The 18,430-nt window shown below is 50.7% G+C and overlaps 1 protein-coding gene and 1 non-coding gene across 2 annotated transcripts; one reads left to right on the forward strand and one right to left on the reverse strand.

The window, feature by feature from the left end:
- The first annotated feature begins 89 nt into the window (after nt 1-89).
- LOC122424985 lies at nt 90-196 on the forward strand. Its single transcript, XR_006264641.1, has one exon. It is a non-coding gene; the product is annotated as a U6 spliceosomal RNA (small nuclear RNA).
- A 1,697-nt stretch (nt 197-1,893) lies between these two features.
- HROB (homologous recombination factor with OB-fold) lies at nt 1,894-15,570 on the reverse strand. The gene is made up of 10 exons (XM_043467231.1): nt 15,341-15,570; nt 14,286-14,336; nt 10,348-11,514; nt 8,997-9,080; nt 7,924-8,064; nt 7,217-7,325; nt 6,947-7,032; nt 6,482-6,607; nt 4,853-4,970; nt 1,894-2,684 (listed from the first exon to the last, which is right to left on the reverse strand). The coding sequence occupies exons 1-10, from the start codon at nt 15,341-15,343 to the stop codon at nt 2,593-2,595; spliced, it is 1,977 nt and encodes a 658-aa protein (XP_043323166.1). The 5' UTR covers nt 15,344-15,570; the 3' UTR covers nt 1,894-2,592.
- Nucleotides 15,571-18,430: the final 2,860 nt, after the last annotated feature.

The following is an 18,430-nucleotide window of genomic DNA, read 5'->3' on the forward strand; positions in this document are numbered from 1 at the left end:
GCCTGCCTTCTGGGAGCTCAGAGCCTGTGGGGTTATGGAGTACACAAGAAACCAGGACATCTGTTAGGATGGTTAAGAGTGAAGAACAGGTGCTCGCTTCGGCAGCACATATACTAAGGTTGGAACGATACAGAGAAGATTAGCATGGCCCCTGCGCAAGGATGACACGCAAATTCGTGAAGCGTTCCATATTTTTGAAAAAAAAAAAAAGAGTGAAGAACAGAGCTCCAAGGGGCTGAGGGGGGATGGGTACACAGGCCGGGGGAACGGGTGGTTTAGGTGCACGAAGACCACTGGAATAGAAGGGCTCTGGCCCAGATCTAAGCTAGAGAGGCAGAGCTGGGGAGTTAGCAGTGGGGGAAGAGAAGGCAGTACGTGGTGTGCTCAGGTGTTATTCAGTCATCAAGTCGTGTCTGACTCTTCCTGAACCCATGGACTACAGCCCTCTAGGCTTCCTGGTCCCTCACCATTTCCTGGAGTTTGCCCAAATTCATGTCCATTGAATCGGTGAAGCCATCCAACCACCTCAGGTAGGTGTTCAAGCAAGAAGACTTAGTGAGAGTGTGAAAGGGCAGAGCTGGTGAATTGGCTCCTGCCTGTTCCTGGGCTTGGGCCACAACAGCCTTCTAGAACAGAGTCCCACTGCCACCAGCCGCCAGGTAAACATGGAGCTCCTAAGGCACTTGCTCCCTTCAGCTTTGAGACTGGAATCCATGGGATCTCTGGAAACAGAATAACGCCTTCCCCAGAGCCATGCCAAGTCCATTGGAGGCCCTGACTCACAGCTGCCTGGTGAAAGCCGAGGCATGCAAAGCTGGCCATCAAACTGGGCTCACATCCCCTCAACCATATGTTGAGAGCATCTTCCTCTTTTCCCTTCATTCCATAAAGGAAAACAAAGTTGGCTGGTTACTTGGTGTAATTAGATCTTTTATACCCCACCCATGACCCTTGTCCAATTCTTGCCTTCAAGGTGGTACAGAGAATCTACAGTGGCAAAGAGTTGCTTGGCAACAGAATAAAATAGTAGTGGACTCTAACCCAAAGTATAAAATAAATATCCATGAGTCCATACTGATAATAAATGGGTGACTGAACAAAAAATAAGGGAAAACAGACCAATCTTCCACGCAGAATTTCAAATCATCCATGTAGATATTCTGCCCTTCAAGAGGCAGAACTTAACCCCTCACTCCTTAAGTGTGGGCGGCAAAGTGACTTCCTTCCAAAGGGTATCGTATGAAAAGGGAGAAAAAGAGTAACTTGACAGCAGACAAACCTGACCAAACCTGACAAACCCTATCTCAGCCAGGTGATCAAGGTCAACACCAACCCTTGATATGATACGATGAGAACAGGAGCTCACCTTTGTGCTCTTCCTCTCCCAAACACATAACCCTCGTCTAATCATGAAAACACACCAGACAAATTCCAATAGAGGGGCATCCGACAAGAGGCGAGACCTGTGCTCCTGGAAGCTGTCATGGTCATTAAGAAACAAGGAAAGTTTGAGAAATTACCACAGCCAAGAGAAGTCTATACGGACAAGATGACTAATTGTAATGTGGGATCCTGGAAGAGAAAGAGAATATTAGGGGAAAACTGGTTTAATGTCAATAAAGCATAGAGTTCAGTTAATAATGAGTCAATACTGGCTCTTAGACTGGTTGTGAGGTATAGGAGAACTCCCTGTAACATTTCTACAATAATCCTGTAAATCTAAAACTGTCTAAAAGAAAAGGTTTACAGGGACTTCTCTGGTGGTCCAGTGGCTAAGACTCTGAGCTCCCAATGCAGACGGCCTGAGATTGATCCCTAGTTGGGAAACTAGATTCCACGTGCTGCAGCTAAAAGTTCACATGCTGGAACTAAAGATCCTGTGTGCTACAACTAAGACCCAGTGCAGCAAAAATAAATAAATAAATAAAAGTCTATAAGAAAAAAGAGAAAGAAGATGAGTAGCTTTGGCTCTGTCCAGGCCAAGGCACCAGGGGGAGGGCAGACAGGACAAGGAGCTGGGAGGGTGGGAAAGAGAGGGAGGCGGGTGAAGCAGTTGGCTGCTTTTATTTCAGAATAAGATGCCCCAGCCACACCCATGCCCCCGCACCTTGGAGCCCTGGACACAGGTGAGCTGGGCAGCTACAGGCCTCAAGAGACAAAGCAGAGGGAAGCCTGTGTGTGTTCCTTCCTTGTCCAGAGGGACAGATCGCCACTGCTATGGTGTGGCTTCTTTTGGCTCCTCCGCTGTCCTGGGACTAGGGAGTCAAGGAACCAGGCCCAGCATCCTCTAAAGTCAAGCCGAGGTGGGACAGTGACACACCTTCCCTGTTGGAGGACGAGAAGGAATGTGTACCCAAGGGCTTAGAGGACAGTAGATCCAATCCCGAGCAGAGTTCCGCTTGCCAAGGGAAGACCCAAAGTGATGACAGTGCAGAATCCGAGGGACAAGGGTGTTCTTGGGTAAAGTGTCCAGGGTGGGAACAACCAAAGAGGTCCCAGAACTCTGCTCTCCAGCTGTGCTGGTCCTCCTCTCTCCCAGGCATGTGAGCAGACACAGCCAGAGCTCTGCCATGCTGCTGAGAGGCTGCCGGCTCACGGCGGGTGCCCTGCCTTGGGGCGGTCCCAATTGCTGGTCCCACAGAAGAAGTCTTCGGGGAGCTCGCTCAGAAGTCCATCCAGGTCATCTGCAGGCGAGGATAGGGAGGGTGGGGAGACTCAGTGATAACCTGAGGCCTCTGTGTGACTCAGAGCTGAAGCTCCCACCCTTCAGGGGGATCTGAACCCGGCTGCAGTTAGGGAGGGGGCTCTCTGGGCAGTGGTCCTCACATTGATGGGCCTGAGGCTGGCCTGACTTCCATCTCCTTTCTGCTTCCCACACTCAACAAAAGGCAGAGGCAAAATGCCGCGGTCACTCTGCAAAGAAAGGGGCTCCCCCTGGGCCTCCATGGTTCTTCTTTCCATCCTGAAACACAGCGCCTGAGCAGAAAGGCGTCGGAGGTCTCCCAGTGCAGCCGTGATTGGACAGAGGGAGGAAGAAGGGGAAAAGCCTTAGATATGCTCAGAATCACAGAGCTCATTCACTTGGTCTCTCACCTGCACTCTGCATGGTGGGAGACATCACCGTCCCCTCCCCCAAAGCGCCTCTGTGAGCCAAGGGGACGGGAGTAACTGTCCTGACTACAGTTCTCGGATGGGTACTTCTGCCTGAGAAGCTGGAGAGAGCTGACCTCAGTAACCCCCACTGCTGCTGTGACTGTGAGCAAGAGCAGCTAACATCTACTGGGGGCACACTGGTGCCAGGCACAGGCCCGCACACGTTACACTCATCACTTCACTTCAGCCTCACAGGGCCCCTGCAGAGCGCATCTCGTGGTGGTTCCTGTTACAATCCTTACTTTGCCCAAGAGAACAGGGTTTAAAGAGGTCAACAACTTGCCCAAGTACGCATCCATTTGACGCCAGAGCCACGGCTTCCAACTAGAAAACGCCCGCTGAATGGACGGAATCAGGCAGCCCTGCGTCAGTCAGGCTGGAAACTCTACCTGCAGAGGCCAGCTCTCAGTCTGGCACAGAGCACTGGATAAACACTGCTGCTAGAAGGGCAGAAGTCGGTCTGTGCGCATGCTCAGTCGTGTTGGAGTCTTTGTGACCTTATGGACTGTAGCCCGCCAGGCTTCCCTGTCCATGGAATTTTCCAGGCAAGAATACTGGAATGGGTTGCCATCTCCTATTCCAGGAGATCTTTCCAACCCAGGGATCAGACCCACGTCTCCTGCATTGGCAGGCAGATTCTTTACCACTGTGCCACCTGGGGAGCCCAGAAGTCAGTTTGGGGGCATTTAAATTTAACTAGGGTGACCAGCATTGTACCCAGGGGAAGTAGGACTGGAATTTGATTTTAACAAAAAAGTTGCCGCTCACTAGCTACACTTTCTGGAGAAACACTAGGGTAAATGAAGGGGAGTGAGTAGCCAGTGTGAGTCAAGGAGAATGGGACTCAGAGCAGGAATCCGCATCTGTGTCTCCCAGTGCTGCCTGGCCACCACCAGCAGCTGCCTGCCAGGCAGGTCTGTCCCTACTCTGGAGATGTGACACCAACCACAACATTCTACAGGCAGCATGCCTCACTCTTATTCCATGACCACCAGCAACCTTCTGAGGAGGGTTTGGCTTGTCCTCAAGCTGACTTACAAGGAGATAGTGGAAGATTCTAGAGAAGATTCCAGCACATGGGGTAGATACTTTTTCATACAATATAAATAAATGGGCTCTGTGGCTTATCCATGGTTTACTGTGAATTTGGTTAACATGGAGACACCTACCCATAATCCCATGAGGGTTGCATTTATGGGATCCAAGAGCTAAGGACCAGACCTGGACTGTGTTAGCATCACCTGGGTGAGGCTCCCTCCTGAGAAACAAGTTGGTCCTCCAGGAAGAGGTTTGTATTTGGGCCTCTCAGGTCTGTATCCTGGTCCCAGCCTGACCACGGGGATGATGGACCCCTTAGCACCACCTGGAGGACCTCGGAGCTTTGTCAGGATAGAGAAATCTGCCTCTGTGGTTTAGCCATCAGCCCACAGAAGACTCAAGGCTGGCGCCAGTCTATCTCCTCCCTGTGGCTAACAGCACATGGCCTGGAAACGCGGGAGCTGAGGATTACATTCTTTGTGTTAATTAGTTTGTGGCCTGCAGCCTTGCCAGGAAAGACACCACATCTAATTTCTGTAAGATCCAAAGATTCACGGGAGGAGGAACAAGATGCAGCCAGGACAATCTGCCTGAGTTATTTAAGAGAAAATAGAAGGAGAATCTTTTTGGTTCCTGGGTAGACTTGGACTGATGTTCTTACCTGCTTCTGGGAGTTCTTTCTCGGGGGATGCCCCTGCCTCTGGGTTCTGTGCTGTTTGGAGGCCTTTCCCAGGCTTCTCACTCTCTTGCTGGAGGCTTTCATGGAAGCTTCCGAGATCCTGGGGACAGAGGATCTGGTTACCAATACCCGTGACCCTGAAATCTCTCTGGACAGTACCATCTCCACCCAGACAAGCTCAAAGGAATTGGTGGGGGCTCAGGAAAGACAGGACAGAGGAATGCGACAGTGGCCAGTCACACAGCCCACGCTGGTGAGGTAGCTGAAATACCAAACACCCCAAAGAGCAGATAATTTTAAAATAAATAAATAGAACAAAAACAACCTTTTTGGTTGATTTTCTTTTCTAATTCAGTTCGTTTCTGATCTTTTAGGGATCTCTATAACTGGAGCAGACAGTGAAGAGGCCGTTCAGAAATATACTAAGGAGTTAGGCTGGAATTAACAACAAGCTGTTAACAACCCCCCAAATAGCTAATATATGAATAGGTAATTAAAATTAGTAATTAAACCTGTTAACCATTGTTAGCCCTAGGGAATGCAAACAGGGAAGGGTCAGTTTTATGTTTCTTTATTCTGTACCATTTCAATTTTTTTTCAACAATATGGATGACTTGGATTTTTTTTTTGGGGGGGCATGCAATTTGGCTTGCAGGATCTTAAGTTACTTCACCAGAGACTGAACTTGTGCCCCCTGCAGTGGAAGCATGGAATCCTAACCACTGGACCACCAGGGAAGTCCAGGGGTGACTTGAAATTTAAAAGGAAATCGAGATGCTTTGTTAGAAAGGGATGATACTGAGAGAATGTAGAAGGTTAGGGAGAAAGATGAGAAGTAGCAAGTTAGAGCTAAAAGCATAACTTGACTAGACGTCATTGAATATAACTTTATAGACTCGCTTTATAGACAAATCAACAGCAGGGGAAGGGACAGAACTTGCCCAAGGTCATGTTACAAATTTCCAGCAGAGCAGGGACATGACCCAGGTCTCCTGACCCCAAGGCCAGGCCAAGCCAACAACCCAGGATCCCAGGAAGGTGCAGGTGGCCACAGAGAGGACACTGTGTGCCAAGTCAAGGCCGGGCTCTGCACCCTCACCCTGGAGTGGAGCTGCCTGGAACTCAGTCTTCCTTGGTTCCCAAAGGCATTCTGGGCTGGTGTCCCCTCACCTAGCAGAGGTGGAAAGCAGGGGCAAAGATGCCGAGCAAGGGCTGGCTCACCCGACAGACCATCTGTAGCTGTCTGTTCTCTGCACAGCCACCTGCAGCAAGTCCAACCCTCAGTCACTCAGTGAGGGCCCCGCCCCCTTGTGGACTATCACCTTGGTTAGTTCTCAAATAACTCCCATGCTCTGTGATGTTCAAGTCTGCCATCAGACACTCAGGGATCACTCAGAAGCCAGCTGCTCCTCTAGGTCCTGTTACCGTGCCATCTGGCAGGTGGCTGAACCAGGGACAGGAGGCGATGGCCCTGTCCCCAAAGGCATCTTTTCACCTTAGGGCAACTGTCCAACTCACATCCCTGTTCCCCAGGGTGAAGGAAGGGAAGAAACCAGAAGGTCCAGGTGGAGAGCGGCTCTATCCATCCCTCCTCCATCCTGCTCCTCTTACCTTGGGGAAGGACTGAGATGGCTTGAGGATGTTCCCGTCTCCAGAATCTGGACTATAAACATGGACCAGGTTGTTGGGAGTCACGTTGAGGTAGTGGTTTCGGAGTGAAGGAGAAAACACTCCGATCTGGAGGAGAGAAGGGGTGGGTGGGGGGTCCAGTGTCCTGACAGAGCACCGATGGCCACCTGGTCGCGCCTACCTCTCCCTTGTTGACCTCTGCACCAGGATCACAGAAATCACTCCTGCCTCAGCCCTGGTGCCAGAGTAGAACCACTTACCCACCCCTGGCTCTTCACAGACCACTCCCACTACCAGCCACCCCCTGAAGGATGGAGGTCGGGCCTTTACTCGGCTCCAGTAAGCCAGGGTCCAGCACCAGTGCAGTTACTCTCTGCCTGGGGCCTGGGAGGGCAGGGAATCAGAGCGATAACTGGGGCTTTCTCCATGGAAGGAGGGGGAGAGTACCTGCTTGAGCAGCAGCACTGAGCCAGGCTTCAGCTCATTCTGGCGCGTCTCCAGCAGCAACCTGTGCACCGTGCCCTGCATCTCTCCTGCAAACACCACGCCGCCCATCAGTCTCAGGGTCAAGGGCAGCACAGTGCCCGGTCTGGGCCCAGCTGGGAAGTAGGTGGCTCACTGCCTCAGTTTTCCTAACTGTGAGTGCAGAGGGTGGCTCCTCTTCACCTGCTGACCTCAATGGGGCCACCCATCAGACACCAGAACCTAACTCCTCACCTGTGGGGTCCTTGAAAACCGCGCTGGCGTCCATTGCGCTCCGAGTCAGGGACTTGATCATCACCGCCATGTTGGGGACTTTGTTCCCAGGAAGCTGCTTCAGGGCTGCCTGGTTACAAGGAGAGGCATTTGCTGAGCCAGCCATGTCCCATCTGTAAGGTTCCCAAGTGAGCCAGGGCAACCTGGGGAGGGGTGGGGGTGGTGATGATCTTCCTTTGTGGAGGGCCAAGGGGCAGTTTAAAGGGCTCAGCCCATCTCCCACTGGCAGATTTGAAGCTGGCAGGTCCTTCATTTCTTTCCCCTGCCTCCTTTCTCTTATGTATTTATGTGTATATATTTATATAGCTCTCTATCACATAGACCACAGGCAAGAACATGTTAGCACACGTTCGTTAGTCATCTGCACGTGACTTCTGACCTATGGGGAGCTCTAAGGGGAGCAGTGTGCTTACCCTACCCCATTCAGGACTCAGATGTATGGAGACATGCCCGTAACCCACTTCTGCCTGTGCCTGCCACTGTGGATGGCAGTGAAAAGGTAGGTGAGTGGAAGATACAACCCAATGGTATCTTCATGCTGCTGCTCAGAGACAGGCCTAGGGTAGGAAGGAGCAAACAGAGTGCCCCTTTCCTAAGGTGGAGCAGGGAAGGTTGGGAGAGATATAAAAACGGCCTTTCCTCTGGGTCTCAGCATCCAGAACCCTTACCTTTCGCAGCACCATGATGATGCTGTAGGTACAGAGGAAGCAAGCAGGATCTCTCTCATCCAGACCCAGAGTAGATTTCATGGTCAGCCAGGGCCCTCGTCCAAAGTCCTCCTCCACCGATGCCTGGGAACTGGTAACAACCTGGCACAACGGAGCAGAAGGGCAGCCTGGGTTTCACAGGTCCACTTTGCTAGAGACCCCGACTGAGCTGGGACGGAGGGCGGGGGAGCAAGGGTGAACTCCCGGCAGCACGGTGGCCATGCTTTCTCCCTTCGTTTATCTCAAGGTTCAGAAAAGGGTATGTGAAAACTCGCTGCATAGCGCATCTTTCACTGAGAAACAAGAGCAAAGGTGCTCTGTAACTTAGTTTATTTTAAATCAGGACCTGACTTTAATTATATTAATGCAAAAGGCTAGCTACGCTTGTCCCTTGTAATGAACTCGAAAAGTCTTAGGGCTAGGGAGTCCCCACATACATTTATAGGCTTCCAGGCAATTTTGAAACCAATTATATTCTACTTGAGATGCCTCTGGCTTTAACTGTACACCTTGGTATATTAAAAAATGCTTTAAATTCAGATGAGTATTTACTGTTTTGGAGCTGAAATGGATTGGTGGATATACAGAGCTATAGCAAAAGAGAAAAACTTCTAGAGAGAATTAAAAGCAAAAGTGGGTCTGGGGGACAGAGCAGGTCAACCAGAATCCCTGGGAGGAGGGAGGCTGAGTCTCACCCACCAAGAGGGAACCCACCAGAGGCAAGGTGAAGGCACAAGCTTCCCAGCTTGATTCCCAGAAACCTGAGAGGAAGGGTTCCCGAGATACAATTTCCTGATACTTATTACACTCTCCTCCCAGCTATTCTTTCTTAGCTGGGAAAGAAGGCTGAACCCATGGCATCAGTTAACATCCCTTTGGCATCAGGATGGGCGTCCCTCAACGTGCTATGGTGTGTGACCCTAGAAAATGGGCTGAGCATCACTGATTCTGATTCTCAGCTTCTGAAACACACAAGGATATCCCTCTCTCTTAAATGAGTCCCAGGAAGTCAACATTTGCATGGAGTCAGTTACCTCTGTCCGGAATTTTGCCAGAGCACCATGAGTCGGAGTCTGGGGCGTGGAAACCATGATGTCGTCCAGATTTTTCCCACTGTGCTACGAGGGGAGAGGGGAGGAGAAGGCGAGAGCAAGCTCAGCAGCTGTTATTTACAAGTACAGCTTCTTGTCTGGGTTACATAATGAGTTCAGGAAACTATCAGGGACAATTAACACATATTACATCTCTCCTAACGAAGTCTCAAGAGCCTTGCTGGCAGCTCAAAAAAGATGCTTTGGGGACCATTTGGGGAAATGTGAGGAAGCTGGAGCTGGCTCAGGAACAAACCCCGGGGCTTCCTGAAGGGGGTGATGACCTGAATAGAGAGGTCTGAAGTGAGTAAGAGTGTAGCTTTCCCCAAACCCCTTCTCGGGGACCTCACCCTTCCTGACAGGGATCCAACCCAGGAGGAATGTACATGGCTTCCTTGGATTTCTCTTAAAGTGCCAGGGAAAAGCAAGTTAATGGGTAGAAATCGCTTCTCATTGAAGAAAACACCCTTCAAATGTGAGGAAAAGGGGTAACCTATCACAGCCAGACCAGATTCTCAGAGTCCAATTATCTCGGATTGGATCTAAGACTAGTCTGAGGGACCCTGTCTCTCTACTGCTGCTGAAATCCATACTCCAGGTTCAGCCCCAACTGCCCCACGGTGACCCCACACACCAGCCACACTGAGAGGTTCCATGGACCTCCCAGAGAATCTGTGCCTTTGCACACACTCTCTCCTGTCTTTCCACTGCTGAAATGTCCTCCAGGACACAGCCATCCAACACGCACCTCTGTAAATCTCCTATTCATCTGTCCAAAGCCCACCCGGGAAGCACAAGGAGCCCAGTGTCTCCCCAGCACCCAGGGAATGACCTCTACCCTCTCTGTCCCTTTTACGTATAATCGTTTTGTGTCCGCTTCCTCTACTCCCCTGGAAGCTCTGCAGGATGAGAGCTATTTCTATGTTCATTTCTGTATCCTCAGGTCCAAGCAAAAGGCCCAACACACACCAGTCCTAGTAACTATAAGAGAACGAGTCTTCCTGCCCCGGGGCCAGTAAACAGTAGGTGCTCAACAGATGAATGGAAACTGTGCTGTTCTCAGAGCCTTAGGCAGCTCCATCTATGTGGGTTTTCAGGCATTCGGCTCTCCCCACTTCTGACTTCTCCCACAACTCTGGAAAGCCCCCAACCCCTGCCCTTCCTTCCTCCACTTCCTGGGGGTGTGAAGATCCTCTGGGATTGGGCAGGGCTGGGACACACCCGGCTGCTCTCCAGCGGCCTGGGGAGCTGCCTGGGGAGCTCTGGCTCCGGCTGGAGCGAAGCTGTCACTCACCTGGTGAGGCAGGAGCCCTGCTGGTCCGGGGAAGCGGCGCGTCTTGGCACGGGTGGAGGTGCAGGTGGGTTGCTGGGGTGTCCGGCTGGCAGCGGTGACCAGCCGCACCAGGTGGTTGGTGACAATAGGCGTCTGCAGAACGGCTTGAGGGAGCGGGGCGGGACCAGGACCCTTTGGGGTGCAGGCAGGAGACAGGACCGAAGACGCTGAAGTTCGGGGTTGGGGTGGGCCCTGAGGAAACAGTCCACAGCTGGTCTTTGAGGGAGCAGCACAGCTTGAGTTGGGAGTCCGTGGTCTAAGAAAACGGAGTTTGCCACTTGAACAGGTGTTTGGAGACCGGAATGGCTGAGTAGGGAAACGATTTTGAGGGCTGCTCTGAATGGGCCTGCCAGCAGCTTGGAGAGGCTGGGGTGTTCGAGGAGGGGGACCCACAGGAGAAACTTCCCAGGGGGGTGGCTGAGCACGAACCACTGAGGTAGCTGGGAGAGGAAAGTTACCTGCAGCAGCAGGTCTCAAGTGAGGTTGTGGAGTCCTGCAGAGGATTGTGGGATCCGGAGGTGCATCATGGGCAGATGGGATCCCAGTTACATGGGGGGCAGGCACAGGCCCCCTTTGACAAGGTTTGCTCAGATCAGCCACCCGAGCCTTCTTAGCCAACGTGGAGTCCTCCTGCTGACGGCTGGGCGGGATTCCTGTGGCCTCACTGTGAACTCCAAGTTGCAGCTCCAAGCTGGGCCCCTCCAGCTCCATGCTTGCCAGGACCTTATCAAATTCATCTTGTTCAGGCCCCTCGAAGCCACCAATCACTTGCTGTTTGCTCCTGAAGGTAAGCTGGGGGTGGGAGGCTGAGGCCTGGGGTCTTCCTGGCTCTTCGAGCACTTCTGTCAGTGTCACTCTTCCCTGATTGCCAGTCCAGCTGCTGGATGTCGAGACAGGCCTTAGGGGAGCTGTTCCTGGGGGAGGTGGATCCCCAGTAGCCCTAGGCCCACCGCAGGTAGGAAGGCGGAGTCCCAGGGCTGGCGGGCCCTCAGCCTCTGCTGGGGCAGTGACTCGGGGCAGCAGCTGGGCCTCCTGTGGCCGGGAGGAGACAGGTCTTAGGCACCCGGCATTTACAGGTCGTGAGCCAGCAAACTGGTTCTCTGCATCCTCCACAGCCGACAAGAAATCCTACAAAGAAGCAGAGACAATGGGTCTTGGCATCTGGAAATCAAGAAGCACTCTGCTTTTACTGTTTCAGGCATGTGGTGTGTCTGTGTGTGCAGATGCACGCAAGCAGGAGACCAAGACACATAAAGCAGTTGTAGACTCTCTCACCACCTTTGACCTCGCCCAAGAGTCCACCACCAGGATTCTGCCAGACACATTCTAAGGCTAAGTCTTCAGGTAGTTCCTCTCTCTTCAGTCTCGAAGGGGAGGGGAGAGGAGGGGTGGTGGTGGTGGCAGTTGGAACAGTAAGAGAAGCAAAGGAACCAGGGCACCAAGGAGTCAAATTCCCCCGGGCACACACCCGTCTGAAGGAAATCAGCTTTCTGGTGTCCAGCCTGTGCACTCAGGAGCTGGTTGCTTCATGTCCTCAACCCACTCCTCCCCCCATCTCACACACACACACAGAGTCTTTGGTAAGTCAAAGAGGCCTTGGATCCAGCAAAATAGGCAGAAGTTAAATATAGCTTTTCAGGCAAGTTAAATTAAGTATGGATTCCAGTTGGGAAGCAAGGTGAGATTGACACCTTCAAGAGCAACAGACCTGTTCTGAGGGTGTTTTTGAGTCAGAACTGCTGATTTAACTGACAGGAAGGTCTCCTCCACCCGCACCCCCTGCTGCCGCACTAGATTGTCTAGGCTAGAGAAAGGATCTTCCCTGCTTGGTGTATTATCAGGAGACTAGCATACTCCAACAGGACTACTTTAGGACTTAGTAATAATAATAATATTAGAATTACAGCAGGAATAAAATCCTGATGACCCTGAGAGTTGATGGAGCCCTTTTTCCCTGAAGAGCTCCCTCTCCGACATGATGTCATCTGCCTTGGGAAGGGGGAAGGGACTGGTCATGGAAAAGAAACTTGAGCTGTCAGAGTCCTTCACTCTTAATTCCATTACTAGCCTAGCAGTCCTACCTTGACCTGGTAAGACCCAGGAGGGTCACTTTTTCAGTCTGTAATTACACATCTCCAAAGCTGAAAGCCAAAGACAAGGACACATATCTCCTTGACAAAGCTGGCAGTTCTGAGTTATTTTTAAAAACAAAAATCAAGTCCCCAAATGATAACAAAACACCTAACATGTGAAGCACCTCACTGGGTGCCAGGTACCATGTAAACATTTTACCAGAATTCTCTCAATGAATTCTCACAATGACCCTATGAATAGGTATATTATCATCCCTGTTTTATGGATATAGAAATCGAGACTCAGAGAGGTTAAGTAACTTCACAGAACCAGGACTGGAACTCATACATGCCTCTGTCACTATGTCTTGGGGCCTCAGGGTGTGAGACAAGCCAGAGAGGGAATTTTTAAAGGTCTGTTTTTCCCTTCAAACCTCAGGTTTCAAAAGCTTCAAAGGGAGGGAAGTGTGGGGCTGTGGCTGTCACAAGGGTCCCTGGTGCAGCATCTCACTAGGCATAAATTCGGCATTCAGACAAATCTAAAAGTGATTTTCTAAAAGCAAACCACTGGGAGTCAAAAAGTAGCTCTGGCTTGTCATTGATAAAGATAATTGATAAAGCCATTTATGGCTTGTCACTGATAAACCAGAGCAACTCTATTCTAGAAACGTAGTTTAGTAGTTTCCATGTACATTAGACTGGAGTCACATCTAATGTTGATGCTGGCTATTGATGCTGTATTTTTTTGTTTTAGCTTGCTGGGCCTTCTTTGCTGGGTGGGCTTTTCACTAGTTGCGGTGAATAGGGGCTACACTCTAGATGCAGTGCACAGGCTTTTCACCGAGGTAGCTTCTCTTGTTGCGGAGCATGGGGCTCTAGGGCGTGTGGCTTCAGTAGTTATGGCACGTGGGCTCAGTAGTTGTGGCTCCCCGGCCCTAACGCACAGGGTCAATAGTTGTGATGCACGGACTTGGCTGCTCCACAACATCTGGGATCTTCCCAGATCAGGGATCAAACCATCTCTTCTGCATTGACAGGTACACTCTTTACCACTGAGCCACCAAGGAAGCTCAGTGTTGTATTCTTAAGCGATTTAATTTACCTCTGGGGGCTTTATTCGCTTAAATTCTGTTTCTTTCTGAAAAGGATTTGACGTAACAATTTTGGGCCACCCAGATGAAACTACATCTGTTAGATCTGAGTGGGAAGACAGCGTTGCAGATCACTAGTTCAGTGGTCTCTGGCTGCACCCAGAGATTAAAAATACCCCTGCCTGGGCCCATCCCCAGAAATTCTGATTTATTGGGTATGTGGCAGGGACTCAGCAGAGGTGATTCTAAGATGCCAGCTTCAGGTCTAATCTAATCCTTCATCTTCTGCAGAGAGAGGAGGGAAGGGAAGAGTGTTTGAGGCAGAAGAACATCCCTCATGTTCAGAGAAAATGGAAGGCCAGAGAATGAAGCCACTTTGCCCTGGCTCACGTGGCCAGTTGGTGACCCTGGGTCCCCTGCTGTCTAGTAGCTGCGCTGTCTCTGCCTCTCCATTAACTTTCTTCCCACATGAAGTATGTCATCATGAAGGTGGATCCAATCATCCACGTGACACAGCTTCCAGGCAAAGGCCCTTATAATTTAAAGGTATGACAATCAAGCAGCTCATCTCTCTGGTTTTTTATTTGTTTTTAAGACAGTTAAGTGGGTTGTTTATATTTCCCATCATCTCTCAACCTCTCACAGAGAAAAAAGGAAAAAATGATACACATGTCAGGTAAAAGGAAACTTGGGTTCCAGGCCTGGGTGCCATCTCTGATCACCAACACTTCCTTACCTCATCTTCAAACTCCTCTTCCACAGCAAACAGCTTCTGCAGATTGCATGCCTGAAAGGAAAACAAAGCAATTGAGGTTGGAGGAGAAATACCATTTACAAGTACATTTTGTCTTCACTCTGCTTTTTCCTAATTCTAACAAGACATCAGGTGTACTGTTTTCTGTTTCCTGTTTTTTTTTCCCCGTCGTGTTGGGGAAGGAATAAAGGATGAGGAGAGATGGGGTTTACTTAAAGACTTAGATGATGATTTAGAATCCTGTCTTATAAAATAATTCCCTTAGGTCCATCTGCGTTAATCTTGTAATAAGAGGGAGGAAGCAAAGGGAAGTCTGCCCAAGGGAGCCTGTGTCATTCTTTAGACCCAGTACAGGGCTTGTGGGTCTAAGGATTTTGCCACACCCCCAAAGGCTTGGCCTGGGGAACCCTTGTCAGATGTAAGGGATATTACCATAAATCCAAGCATGCCCAGCACAGAGGCCTTGATTCTGAAAGACAAGTCAGTGGTTTCCTTTTATCTAACACCCAGAAGCTAGGGTCCTGGGAGGGTGGGATGTACTTCCCCCCACCACCTACCCCGCCCCTCCTCGTCCCCACAGATCCTCCTTTCTGGACAGCAGGGCTGCTGTGGCCGGCATTAAAAGTCTGTCAACCCTAGAGCCAAAGGCTGTGCCTAACTCCAGCTGCCAAAACAGTTAGGGAGACCTATCGCCCACTGTCAGGAAACAGACTGGAATGGTTGGGGGAGGGGGAGGGCCCGGGAGGCGTGACGTGTGAGCACACCCGTAAGGATGAACCGGAGTCTTCCCTGGTGAAACGGAAGGCTAGACACTGGGAGATGAAGCCCTGAGGGAGGTGGGTGGAGAGACCTTCCTTGGGGGGCCGGGAGTGTCCAAGCCGAGCCCTGACTAGAGCCCAGGCGTCCCGACCCCACCAAGCTCTCCCTGAAACCCTAACCCGATCCTGCAGCTCGCTCGAGGGAGAGGCTGGAACCCGGAAGACAGGTCCCTGCGGCCGGGGGACCCGGCGGCCGGGTGGTCCCAGGTGCGGCATTACCATGGCGACCGCCAGTAGGCTCGGGCCGCGGCTTGGCCGGACAGACCCTGACTCCAGGGGTCGCCGGGGCTTCGGCCTTGGTCCACGTAGGAGGGTCAGAGTCCGGGCGACAGTGTCTCTGGGGCGAGGTCGGAGAGAGCACTCTTTGCAACCCAGGTTGGGGCCGAAGGAGGGTGGTCGGGAACCTGGGGGCTGGCTCCCTAGGCCGCGTTCGAAGCCGCCGCCACTCAGCGTCTCCGCCCTCTTAAAGGGGCGGATCTATTTCTATCCCGCCGACACAAAGGCCCTTCACCGCGGTCTTCCGCCCCAGCCTTAAAGGGAAAGGCATGAGCTCTCGGTCGCCCCCCAGCAGACCCTGGATCCAATCCGCTTGCTCGATGCGCACTCGGGTGAGAGCTAGGTTGGAAATCTGGGGCCCATTACATCCCATCCTGCCCACCTTCCTCTCTTGTGTTAATCATACTAGGGACTGAGTATTAACCGAGTGACTCTCATTCACACCAGAATCCACCCTGTTCGTTTGTCTGTTCATCTGTCCATCCATCCATCCATCAATCCGTCTATTCTTGCCACACGTATTTATTAAGCAAGATGTTTCCGGTCGGGCTGTTTTCATCCTTCATGTTTCAGTTTAGATGTCAGATCTTCCCTGTCACATTAACCTCTCAAGTAACATCCCTCGCCCCATCACAACGCTTAATTTCCTTCTCAGCATTTTTCATTATTGATAATCGTCATGGTTTACATCTTTATTGTGTGTCTTCCTCACTAGAATATGAACTCCATGAGGATAGGGACATTGTCTGGCTTGTTCAACTCTGTATTCCCAGCACTTAGAACAATGCTCTATAGAATTAATAAATGAAAGACGCAGAGACTACTATGTATCAGGCACAGTGCTTAACATTGGGGATAGAGAAATGAATGACTCCTTGTACTCTCAAGTTCATGAACAAGTCAGGGAGAGAATTTCCTGGTGGTCCAGTAGTTGAGACTCCATGCTTTCACTGCCTTGGGTACTAGTTCAGTTCCTGGTTGGAGAGCTAAGATCCTGAAAGCCACGCAGTGGCCAAAAAAATATATGTATTAAATAAATAAATAAAATATGAACAAGTCAGGGAGATACAGAACAAAAGATAGAGAGCAGGAGAAGGCCTAGTGATCTGGGAAGTCCAGATGTTATCACTAAAGCCTACTGTGGTTACTGATTCAGCCTGACCTCAGTTTCCCTTCTTGCTTATCACGAAACAGTTGAGAGACAGCACAGGTTGCATAGTTTTGAGGACTCAAAAGGCAGGAGAAAGGTAGCTGATGTGAGTTCTTAACTATCTGATCTGAACCAGCCATGCATCTTCCCAAAGGCAGACTACTTGGCCTGGTCTGACCTCGTGGAAGCCTGTGACTTCCATCATTGTTCCTTGTGGACCAGTTAACCTGTCATACGTCAGAATGGAGGCCAGAATGGTGATGAGAGAGGAAACCTGAACCTCTGACTCTCATCCAAGTTAGGAATTCCTTCAAGGCCTTTGTGCTTCTGAATTAGGGGACAGACCCCAACCCTCCCATTTACAGACGCCCCTCTCTTCCCAGGGAACCCAGGCAACCAACTGTGGATAGTCCTAGAGACCCAGTTACAGGGCTTCATGTGGATCTGGGCTCTGACAGCTCCAGGTGAAGGGACATCACAGAGACCAAAATGCCAAGAGGAATACTGTCAACTACTACCCACACCGTAGTTTCCATCTTCCAGTTTTAACCATTGGCTCATGGTTTTGTCTTCACGAGATTCCACGAAGAGTGAAGAGTGGGTGTTACTTACAGATTAGGAACCTGAGGCCCACAGGGGAAGGGACTCCCTCGGGGTCACACAGTCATTTGGTGGTGGCTCTTCTGATGGGAAGTCCTATGCTTTCTCCTCCATTGCTTTTCTGAGTTCAGTGAACTTGGCAAATGCCACCCCCACCTCCTGTTAGAACTTGGATGGGGGTGGGAGTGATAGCTGAAGTAAACGGAAAATGTGGGCCAGGGACATTTTGGAGAGGGGCTGGCAGGCCACAGTGAGGAAGTTGTCTATGATTTTAAATTTGGGGAGGACAGTCATGCTAATTTGACTTGGGCTTCCCTGATAGCTCAGTTGGTAAAGAATCCACCTGCAATGCAGGAGACCCCAGTTCGATTCCTGGATCAGGAAGATCTGCTGGAGAAGGGATAGGCTATCCATTCCAGTATACTTGGTTTTCCCTTGTGGCTCAGCTGGTAAAGAATCCACCTGCAATGCAGGAGACCTGGGTTCGATCCCTGGATTGGGAAGATCCCCTGGAGAAGGGAATGGCTACCCCCTCCAGTATTCTGGCCTGGAGAATTCCATGGACTACAGTCCATAGTGTCAGAAAGAGTCAGACACGACTGAGTGACTTTCACTTTCTCATGCTGAAGGATTCTCCTCCAAATCACAGGTCTTCTTCCTGACACTTTGCTCCAAAGTAAAAGCAAAGATTAGATCCCCATGGTGATCTAGTCTGGTCCTCTTCTTCCTTCTCTTCAAAGAGGGGTTAGTGGGCTTACTACTAATAACCAGGGTTGAGGATAATGGAGACTCAGACCAAAAAGGAAGGGTAGATTCTGGGAAATGGAAAAGTGGGTTCTAGGACTCAGGTAGGAGGACCCATACCAGAAGACACCAGAACTTCAGCTGCGAAGTCGAGTACAAAGGGGAATGTCTCATTAGTACTGAGTTAATCTATAGTAATGGGCTTACCTGGTGGCTCAGTGGTAAAGAATCTGCCTGCCAATGCAGGAGATGGGGGTTCAATACCTGGGTTGGGAAGATCCCCTGGAGAAGAAAATGGCAACCCACTCCAGTATTCTTGCCTGGAGAGTCCCATGGACAGAGGAGCCTGGTTGGCTACAGTCCATTGGATCGCAAAAGAGTCAGACGTGACCGAGCGATTAAACAGTAACAACAACAGTCTATAGTAATAACCACCAGGACTTCCCTGAACACTTTCTGTGTTCCAGACAAGGTTCATTAATTTACATGAATTAACTCACTTGTTCATAGCAACAGGTCTTGATATAGGTGCTTGGATC

Source organism: Cervus canadensis, chromosome 1, assembly GCF_019320065.1.
Source record: "Cervus canadensis isolate Bull #8, Minnesota chromosome 1, ASM1932006v1, whole genome shotgun sequence".
Classification (NCBI taxonomy): Eukaryota; Metazoa; Chordata; class Mammalia; order Artiodactyla; family Cervidae; genus Cervus; species Cervus canadensis.

Bases quoted from the DNA above. Each gene is read 5' to 3' on its own strand.
- HROB (XM_043467231.1), bottom strand. The intron at 9,081-10,347 runs GTGAGTGACAGC...CTCCCCTCGTAG, and splicing joins CAGGGCTCCTGCCTCACCAG to CACAGTGGGAAAAATCTGGA. The intron at 6,608-6,946 runs GTACTCTCCCCC...TCTCTCCTCCAG, and splicing joins CAGTGCTGCTGCTCAAGCAG to ATCGGAGTGTTTTCTCCTTC.